This window comes from Pundamilia nyererei, unplaced genomic scaffold, assembly GCF_000239375.1.
Source record: "Pundamilia nyererei isolate P.nyererei 1_Seehausen unplaced genomic scaffold, PunNye1.0 scaffold01459, whole genome shotgun sequence".
NCBI lineage: Eukaryota > Metazoa > Chordata > Actinopteri > Cichliformes > Cichlidae > Pundamilia > Pundamilia nyererei.
Genome location: NW_005188860.1, coordinates 1 through 11174, shown reverse-complemented (window position 1 = coordinate 11174; position 11174 = coordinate 1). Strand labels below are relative to the sequence as shown.

The window sequence follows — 11174 nt, the reverse complement described above, 5'->3', positions numbered from 1 at the left end:
AGTGATTGTAGTGTGTGTTACACTGTCCTCATATTGTTTTAAGCTGTGAAGGACAGGAGTGTGTTTCAGTTGCCTTCCTCATGTGGTAGGACCAACAACTCTAGTGTGTGTTACACTGTCCTCATATCGTTGGGTAGCAGAACTGTACAGTGTTAAGTTTCTATAGAATCTGGTATAAGGAAGTCAGATCCTTCTGTAATAATATTCACTGATACAAATATGATCTGTAGTTAATTAAATAGTCGGGATTTATACTAGAGAATGTTTCTGACGTTATATTGTTGTCTTTTGTTGCAGACACCAAGTGCTGAGGTCCTGTCTCAACCTCCTTCAGACCAATTGGTGAGTGACACACCCACTTCATTCTTCCAACAGGTTACACATTATTTTTTTGTATTTGGCATCAAGTATATGTGTCAGTTGGGCTTAGTGCATAAATGAAATGCACTTTAATTGTACTAAAACAATCAGTTTTAGTCGAAGTTAACCAAAACCAACATTAGCATTAGGATAAAGTAATTGTCTATACCATTTGTTAGTCCAAACTTTCCCTTAAAGCATCAGCTTGATCTTTATTCTGACAAAATTTGATATTTTTGTCATTTTACACATGTTTTTGTCAAAATAAGCTCCCGCTGATCAGTTTACATGATTTAATTTCTGCATGTAGAGCAGGGGTGTCAAACTCAAATACACAGTGGGCCAAAATTCAAAACTAGAACAAAGTCGCGGGCTAACGTTAATATTTATTGAAATATATTTGTTCCTCCAGATATAAGAATGAATCTTTTCTTATGGACTCAAACACGTTTTGCTGAAAAACTGAATATGGAACAAGCAAAGCTTAATACTAAACAATATATATATTAGCTGTATAATACCAGTAGGCCAGCTCTGATAGTAATTTGGTATGGTTACATTTGGCCCGCGGGCCAGAGTTTGACACCTATGATGTAGAGCATGTAGTGGAACAATTATTTTCTCTTCCACTAGAGGGCAGTACCACTTAGAGAACCATATAATCTTCCACAGCACAGTGGTTGGGTAACACTGATTTAGAGAATAAAAGCTCAGAGTCACTGGGCTTCATAAAGAGGAAGCTGAACATGTGAAACTCTCCTTCAGAATAAAAGACACGTGCAGCAGGCTGGATGCTGAGCTTTATTGAAAGAACACAGAGGGGTCAAACACCTCACAGTCAGGCAGTCACATGATTCATGGCAGACAATGCTCTCACACACTTCACATGTGAGTGTCTTATCTGTCACATGATTAATGAGATGTTTGTGTAACTACTGAGGTTAATAGAAGAACTGAGAGGGGAGGCTGGAGTTTAGAGTTAGCTGAGATCAGGTGAAGAGCTTGGACTCCCTTTGCGCAGCAAGTAAAAACTGACTGAGTTCTGTGTGATCTTCCTTTGTACACAGGTGATTGGTCTCTGAGTTTAAGTGTTAGACCCAACACTAAGCGTTGTTAACAATACAATATTGTGAAATTGTGTTTGTTTGCCCTCCAGAGCAGCTGTAACAATTTGGGTCACAACGAAAGATGTTAGTCAGCCCACCGATGGCATCACCAAGAGAACGAAGGGAATTAACCAAAATGTTTTCAGGAATGGGAGGCCGATTGTTGGGCTGAAAGATTTTTTTAAACACAAATACAGAATAGTAGGTTTCAGCGATAAGTTCAAGGTCCTCAATGATGCTCGATGAATGGTAGCGGTTGGTGCATGTATCACATGCAGAGGCAAAAGAGTAGATGAGCAGGAAGTTGTCCTGGCTGTTTGGGAATGTGTTCAGGTTCTCAGTTTCCAGCCGCTCTCTCAGGGTTTGCAGAACACGACTTTCTGCATGTTGTCCACTTTGTCCGCCTTCAGGTGATGTTGGTCTGGCCACAATCACTCTCTGGCCTACATACACTCCACGATTGTTATTGTCTGAGGTTCTTTCCCCAATATTTCCCAGAACAGCCTGAAAGGGATCATCCTGAAAAACCTGGTTAAGAGTGTTTAGGTTCAGATCTACCGGGAGGACTGCAGCCAGACAGAACTGTCCATCTATGCTGTATCTGTTACAGGAAAAGGCACAGAACACACATCTCAGTATTCTGTGGTTTCATATCAGATTACTATAAAACAACAACACATACTTAGTGAGCAGAAGACCACAGAAATGTTGGCTGGGTGTGTAACATTAAAAACAGATCCCAGTTTAAATGAGTGTTTGTAGCACCATGAACTGCTGCTGCTCAGCATCCTGCAGATTAAAGCTCTGATAGAAACTCTTAATAAGTGTGTTTACTCACTGTCCTCTGATTTTTCTTACGATAGGAGTCAGATCCACCTGGGCCAGAGAGGCTCCAACTGACAGCAGGAAGACGAGCATCATGCAGGGCAGCACGTCCATCTGCAGTTTAATCAAAAAAGACACATTTTAGACACAATTAAATATGATTAGTATTATAGTCAGCAGTTAACCTTTAATTAAAACTTCATTTTAATATTCATTTAATTTTTCTCAAACGTTCTCACCTTCACTGCTTTGTTTATCTTGAAACTGCAACAGAAGAAAGAAACCAGTGAACTGCAGGAAACTGAACTGGGACTAAACTGTGAACCAAGTGCTTCACTTGCACCTTAACTGGCAAAATTAACTGGCATTTAATTAGTTAAATAAGTAATTAATATTTTTAATTGAACACTGAAAATTTGAATTGTTTAAGGGTATATGTAATTCATTTTTGTCACTCCTGGCTCTCCATAGAGTCTGGCATGTTTTCCACAGACTGACCTCTTCAGACTGCACAGACTGCACAACTCCGCCCTCTAGTGTGACATCCAGGCCTGGTCTGCCCTAATTATTATTGCATAAGAATGCTGAAGGACAATTTTTTTAGTCCAAAGCCAGGAGAAACCTATCTCAGACTGCAAACGGTTTAGGGAGCGCTGCAATAAATGCACTGTTGTAATAACAAATACAAAGGCTGCATATTTTATCTCAGAAACTTTAAAAAATGCAAGCCTCTTAAAATATTGGAAAACAAGTTTCTAGATGGAAAAGATACCGATTCAGAGCCCCCACATACATAACAGATACAGTAAGAAACAACAAGGCTAAAATACTCTTTTAAAAAATTAGTTTCTGCGACGCTCTGAGATCACGCACTGCTGCCTACAGTGAAGGGCTCGTCTCCAGTAATATGGACCAATACAAGGCTGCATTTTCAACGTGCGCAGCGCGGTCAGACAGGCAAAGTAGAGCTACAGGGAAAACCTAGAGTCACAGCTTTAACAGTGCGACTCTAGGAGCCTGTGGGAGCGACTGTGGACAATAACGGACTATAAACAACCAGCTTCTCCAATGGTGAACTGGCTGATGAGCTGAACGCGTTTTATGCTCGCTTCGACGCTGCAGCAATTAAAACAACAAACGGCTGCGAGCGCACGGAGTGCACCGGTGAAGACACGGCCCAAGCAGTGGTTCTCACGTGCTTCAAACAGTCCATCATTGTCCCTGTCCCAAAGAAACAACAGCCCGCTTGCCACAATGACTACCGTCCAGTAGCACTGACTTCATCTGTGATGAAGTGTTTTGAAAGACTGATGAGAGATCACATCACTTCTTCACTTCCTGCCACCATCGACTCACTTCAGTTTGCTTACCGGACTAATCGTTCCACAGACGATGCCATATCTCACCTGCTCCACACATCCCTGAGTCACCTGGACACTGGCAGAGGGAATTATGTTAGGATGCTGTTCGTGGACTACAGTTCAGCATTCAACACAATAATTCCCTCTAAGCTTTTCACCAAGTTGACAGATCTAGGACTCAGCTCATCACTGTGTCAGTGGATCCTCAACTTCCTCACAGACAGACCCCAATCAGTGAGGGTGGGAAAACAAGTCTCCCCCTCCATCTCACTCAGCACTGGAGTGCCTCAGGGCTGTGTTTTAAGCCCCCTGCTGTACTCACTGTGCACTCATGACTGTGTAGCTACATAGAACTACAGTCTGGTGCCAGGAGAACAACCTCCTCCTAAACATCAACAAGACTAAGGAGCTGATCGTGGACTTCACTACAAAGCTGGCGAGGAATTATGAGGCCCTGATCATCAGTGGCACACCAGTGGAGAGAGTGGACAGTTTCCTGGGTGTCTACATCACTCAGGACCTGTCATGAGCAGGCCCGCCAGCATCTCTTCTTCCTCAGAAGACTCAGAGACTTCCATCTGCCACTGAAGGTGCTTAACTTTTACTCCTGCACCATCGAGAGTGTCCTGATGGGAAACATCTGCACCTGGTTTGGGAACAGCACCAAGCAGGACAGATAAGATCTGCAAAGAGCGGTGCAGATCAGAGCTCCCTGACCTGTTGTCCATCTACACCAAGCGGTGCAAGACCAAAGCCAGGAAGATTATGATGGACCTCTCCCATCCCAACAATGGACTCTTCTCACTGTTGAGGTCTGGGAAGCGCTTCCACTCCTTTAAGACCAAAACAGAGAGAATGAGGAGGAGCTTCTTCCCCCAGGCTATTCGGGCCCTGAACCAGGTGTAGGACTGGACTCCCACACACATCACATCACCACATGCACTCTGTTTTTTTTGCACACTTCTTATAATTTATAATTTCTTTTTATTCATAATTTCTTACGTAAATTTCTAAGTTAAATCTGTAAATTTTTGTTGTAATGTGTAAACCTGTTAATCTTTCTGTTAATTCTTACTGTCATTTAATTGTTGGGCATTGCTCAGTGTAAATGACCACAGCAGACCCGGTGACATTAACATGCTTTGCAGCATTCTTTATTAGCACACACACAGTTTCTGTTCGCAGTGCACACAGAGCTGCAGCTCTGATTTGATTAAAATTGAATTTAAAATTTGATGCTGTTGAAGTGAAGCAGAGGTTATATTAGAGAACTACACTGTAAAACCTAATATTGTGCTTAATTAAAAATATGAAGACGACTGAACTCAGTTTTTATCAACTTCTTATTAACACCTAGCTTAAGTTACCAGTACTGTTGGAGCTATTTGTTCTTTATTTTTATTATTTTGAAATTTGTAAAAGTTTGTTGTTAGTTTACTTATATTTTGGGGTTTATTTACAAGTTTTATTTGTATTTTAATATTTGTTTCAATGTTCGGTTTGTTTGGTGTTTACCTTGCTAAGTCAGTCAGTAAGAGCTGTAGGGCCATTTTTTCTATAAATAAAGAGACTGGTATAGGACCAGCATGCACTGCGGGAGGGGGGGGGGGGGGGGGGGGGGGGGCTATGGGTTTTGTTTTTTTTACCAGAGCAGGAGAAGCAGCAGGAAGTAACACAAAATTGATCTTGTTATTGCCAAACTGGATGAATAAACCATAAAGACGCAACTTTCAAGTTCGGACAGTGGACTTCTTTCGCCTGCGTACGAAATATGATCTCAGTGCAGCAGGGGCTTGTTGACTTTTAATTGTGGGATGTTTGGTTTGTCAAACAAAAGGAATTGCCACTACAAGTACTATTAATTCAAAAAGCTAATCAACTCAGTTTATTTGATTTGTCTTAAATTAGAAAAACTTAGTAAGCTGGAAATGTCGCTTTTCTGTGGTTAAAAATTGTTGAAATTGTCATTTTATTTTGTTTTTATCTCATAATCAAATCATTTTGCAAATAAACAGACAAAAGGCAGTCTCCCTTCAGCGGAAGAAAAAAACTATATCGTCACTGCGTTCCTTCTCCCTCACACGGATCAGTTCACGTGTTCATGGCCCAAACAGGTCTATCTGGATGTTGAGCAAAGCTGGAGAAATTTCAGCTCAGATTGTTGGTATTGCTGTGATTGTTATGTGGTACACATACCAGCTTCTGTGTTTGAATGCTAAACAAATGTGTTATTTAAACTCGAGACTGCACTTGTGACTGAACAATGAATACATTTTGTTTTGATTATATAAGTAATGTAACTGCAATAAAAATGTGTGGGACGCCCAAATTTAGTTTTAGAACAATACAATCTGAGATTTTAAGATGATGGCAATATAATTGTTTGTTGTTCAGTAGAACAGTGTCCAGTATGGGTCTAATGTGTCAGCTGGAAAAGTTGGGGAACCCTTGGTTAACCCACACCCTGCAAGTTTGGCAGAAAGTAATCGACATTTGCGGGATACACAAAATGTTAAGAATTTTCAGGTGGTTTGTTTTCGACTCAGATTTTATTCCAAACAGACACGACTCTAACTTTAAATCGTGGATATCTTATGGCCTTACGACATTCCTCTCTCTTACTCATAGAAACATTGTGCTCAGCTTTGAGACCTTGTAAGAAAAACACAACCTGACACAATAGGACTTTCACAGATACCTACAGCTGAGATCATATATTGATCATGAGTGCAAATTGTCTGACTTTACAGATGCTGAGTCGCATTTTTTTCCATATCCTGAAAAATGCAACAAACATGACCCGTACTAAATCCATCTCTATACAAAGCTCTCTCTAGTGCCAGCGAGACAACACTTCATACACCAAAGACAAATGGCAAAGGGAATCAGGGATTGCTATCTCTGTGGAGAAGTGGGAAAGTGTTTGGTCCTGCCAGTGGTCCACATCCAGTTCTATGAGCTGGAGGGAACATGGCTGGAAGAATATTATTAGATACTTCAAGACACCATATCAGGAGAGATATAAAGGTTCACATTTTTGTCTCTGCGTTTGTGAGTCCTGCATTTTGGGTCCTCTCTCATTATATGTGCCTGCCTGCACACAGCCATGACAGGAACTTGAAATATTTGTCTGTGGGTGAACAATTAGTATTGCACAGTCAGAAATATCAAGTTATTCTTAGTACTGCATACTTGCAATGAATAAGTTGTCCTAACAGTCAACTTAAGTAAGCTTTACTCAGTTTTTTTGAGTTGTGGGAATTAATGAGATCTTACAGTGTAGCTAACAGTTTTGCAATGTGGCATAATTCATAAAGGTTGAAATTTCTTCTGTATTAAACAGCAGAAATGAGGCTTTCTTGTCAGAGGTCATTTTTGGGAAAAGGGGAAGAAAGTGGCTGACAACACAAAAACGAGACTGTTTGTAATAGTCAGAGGGGATTAATGACAATGTTTATCAAACCTGAAACGTAGTATGGATCTTCTTTTGCTGCTGGTTAAGTCAGTTTTGGCTGGAGAGTAGTAACACCTGTGTACCTGCTCTCATTTGTGGTTTTACCTGTTTGGTGGTTGTTGAAATCGTTCTGTGAGCTTTAAGATGAGATTCTGTAAAAATACATTAATATTTAAAAATTGATTCAGCATTTAATCAATCGATATCACGTTATTTAAATTAGGGTAAATGGCCTGTATTTGTATAGTGCTTTACTTAGTCCCTATGGACCCCAAAGCGCTTTATACTACATTCAGTCATTCACCCAATTGATATAAGTTGGTGAAAAAAACCCTACCTTACCACACCACAAGAAGGGTTCAAAACCTGTGCACAGGGGAACAGGGAGATCAGGTAATCTACAACGACAAGCAAGATCTCAACACTCAAGCATGAAGACGCAATAACCAGTTTTTCACTAACAGTTTGCAGTTCAACAATCCAGCATAGACAGAAAGCTGCACCACAATCTTAAATAAGTCTCATAAGTCAGGTGATCAGGAACAGGCGGGACCTCACCAGGTGTGCGCAATCAAGGTTGGGTCATGCGATGAGTCCACCCAAGGCCCCGAGGCAAAACACAAAAACACAGAGGGAAAATCAAAACCAAAACTCCTGACTGAAGCTTAGTCTGTGAACACGAAATGTAATCCGATTACAATCAGACTGTCTGCAGAAGCTTTGAAACGTCACGGTCTCTGTTTAAGAATCTAAAAGTCATCTGAGCTCATCTTCACTCAGATATTCTCCAGCGGTGACTATGAAAAATGATCGATCAGTGATTAGAGTGTAACACAGTAAACGTTTGCAATGTAGGAAACTGACAGCGTCACTGTCCACAGAGTCACTGAAATGAAGACTACAGATGATGATAGATCTGTGATGTCATCACTGTCTCTGTCCTGATACATTGATTACTGATTGACTGTCAGAGCTTCGTGCTAAACACAAAAATAACAAATTAACATAAATGTGAGATTATAAAAACTCTGAGGTCAGTTTCACTTTTCATCGTATTCCATGAAAATCAGAGGAAACTGTGGACATCTCAGCAGGGTGGATAAATAAATCGTAAATACAGTGGTGAAGTAAATAAAATAGTGAGATAAGAATGTGATAAAACAGGGAAGAAATCAAAAATAGAATAAATAAACAAAAAGTGGTGAACTGGTTGATCAAATGCAAATAAAACTACAAATGGTAAGATAGGTGCAATATTAGAATAAATTCAAATTTGTAACTCCTGGAGAAATTTCAGCGGGATTGTTGCTAATTGTGGACTTGGACTATGAGACGCTGTAGATGAAGAGCTTGTTTGTGTAGAATGAAAACAGGTTTTTTCACTCGATATGGAAAGTGTAAACGTGCCCATGTTTTTTCTTTCATTCATTTTTATTTATACAGCGCCAAATCACAACAACAATTGTGTCAAAGCGCTTCTGTCACGATCTGGTTGTAGGGACTCAGGCGCAGAGCGGTTAGACGTCTCCAACAACAGTTTATTTACAGCACCAGTGCACAGTTTATACAGTGAAGGGTAGGGATGGGTATTGATAAGATTTTCACGATTCCGATTCCATTTTCGATTCTTTATCGATTCTTTTTATTTTAAAAGGTCGATTAGCTTAGAACTTTGTTTTATATCTTCTCTTTGAACAAGATAGAAATTTAGGAGTAACATGGCCTTACAAACCCAACAGTGAGATCTTAAGAGATCCTTAAGAGATCCAGCCTATGGCTCTTCAATGGGGTGTCACAGGGTCCCCAGGAAAAAAAATTGTAAATGTAAAATAATAAAATAAATATTCTTCAGTAGCAATTACACAAGAATATCCAGTAATGTCCCTGCCTACAATTAAACACATTCACTTACCGAAAATCGGGGCATCTGCTGTGGCAAATGGGTGCAAGCCTTTAACCACAAACTTAGTCACTGCTCGGTGACATTCGTCTATCCTGGCCTGAAAGGAGATGCTACCGGTAGACTGCAGCGACAACTGCCAGCATCTGAGCCAGCCAGACTCTGTCTGTCTCTCTCGTCATGGTCACCTAAATGCACAGTAATGGCAGGTTTTGTAATAAGGCAGATCGCGCTAACAAATATGCACTGTTAGTTGATTATTTACCTGCCACATTAACGGGAGAGGACGTGCAAATGTTACCGCTGCTGCTGGGTTCAGATTCACGAGTCCGGAGTGGAATTAAAAACACGACATTCATTTGAGGTTATCGCGTGTTTTGTGAGCAAATGCTTTTGCATATTCGTAGTGTTTCCTCTCTTAAATTAAATATCTACTTTGCAAGTATTGCAAGCTGCCCTGTTGTCATCTGTTCTCGTAAAGTATAATCAAACTTTTGAGCATTTGTGCTGCTTAGGCACCGTGTTCCCTACCAAGTAAATGACGCTCCGCAACGTGGTGACGTCATTCGGGGCGACTGGAATCGTTAAGGGAATGGTTTGCAAAAATGGCAAACAATTCCAAGGAATTGAAACAGTGGGAACCGGTTCTCAACAAGAACCGGTTTTCAATACCCATCCCTAGTGAAGGGAATCCAAAACTCCAGGGAATCATAGGGTAGCTCTCTCACACTCGGTCACGTCTTCTTGCCCACACTCACACACGTTCACAGGTCCGGGGAGGAAGGTCTGAAGCAGAAGAGAAGGGAAATCACAAACTAATCACGAATCACGAATACTAAGCACAAGTTTGCAAGAGCTGTGAGAAACACTAACGTCAGTAGTACAGTCATCCAGCGACGAGAGGATCTGTGTTCCAGCCTCAAATAGTGCTCCCGGTGATGACAGGTGATTGTTGTCAGGTGTGTGGGCCAAGGGCGGGAGCCCACAGTGTGCTCCGCCCAGGCAGAGAGGGAGAGAGAGAGAGAGAACAGAAGCCGCACATGTAGCCCTGTGGGGCCGGCTGGGCAGGCACGGAGACCATGGCTGTATCCAAATTCAGGGTCTGCAGCCTTAAAGTATGCAGACTTAACGGTCCACAAGGGCCGCGTACTCAAAGACCGCTGAGGCCGGAAGTGCGAGGCTTGTGAAATGGGACAGTCTAGCCTCCGTCGCGCTGCCCAGATAGTCTAGCAACCATGATAGCTGGAAACGTGTGGTTGACAGAAATGAAGGAGAACACATTTTGTTCGTTTGTTTGTTTCTACATGAGCTTTGTGTGATTTAATAAGTATCTGAGGCTGAGACCACAAGACTGTGAAACATGATTGTTGGGCTTCATTTCTGTACTGAACTAAGATTAGCTAGTAAATAACAATTAGTTATTGTTGTTCATGAGACTAAAGTCAGTGTAAATATGAGATGGCCATTATTATAGTTATTATACTAATCATTATTAGTTATTACAGCAGTGAGTCTGAACTCTCAAATCAAATCACTTCTATCGTCACATCACATGTGCAGGTGCACTGGTACAGCACATGTGAGTGAACTCTGTGCCAAATACTGAGCCTCAGTAAAGATTCAAGTTGCAGTTATTTATATTTCCTGTCATCTTAAATCTTCAAAGACACTCAAGTATCTTTGACAGTGTCTCTATAGATGTATTATATATAAGAGACAAATGTCGTTCCTTCAGTATGCTGGCATTACTGAAGCTTTTTACAATGCTTACATACATGTGTAAAAAGCAAATGTACGAGCTGTGATAACTGTGTCTGATAGAATGAAGAGTAGACTGATATATGAAATATTCCTTTATTGGGTGAGAAAATCAGACCATGTCATAACTGCTTTAAGTCATACAGAATAGATATCAGAGCCTTAAACAGGCTGACTTCTGCTAAATGGGTCAAACTGGGCAGAAAGTCTACAAACACATAACATCCTTATAGAATATCATGTAACACTTACCTCAGAATATAAAGCATATAAACATCCATCCATCCATCCATCTTCATCCGCTTTATCCGGGGCCGGGTCGCGGGGGCAGCAGCCTAAGCAAAGAGGCCCAGACCTCCCTCTCCCCAGCCACCTCCTCCAGCTTATCCGGGGGAATACCAAGGCGTTCC

At 41.1% G+C, this 11174-nt stretch overlaps 1 protein-coding gene across 1 annotated transcript; it reads right to left on the bottom strand.

Moving 5' to 3' along the window:
• Window positions 1-1448: 1448 nt before the first annotated feature.
• On the bottom strand, window positions 1449-4132 carry LOC102208505 (uncharacterized). The gene is made up of 3 exons (XM_005755426.1): window positions 2531-4132; window positions 2305-2405; window positions 1449-2067 (listed from the first exon to the last, which is right to left on the bottom strand). The coding sequence occupies exons 2-3, from the start codon at window positions 2403-2405 to the stop codon at window positions 1464-1466; spliced, it is 705 nt and encodes a 234-aa protein (XP_005755483.1). The 5' UTR covers window positions 2531-4132; the 3' UTR covers window positions 1449-1463.
• Window positions 4133-11174: the final 7042 nt, after the last annotated feature.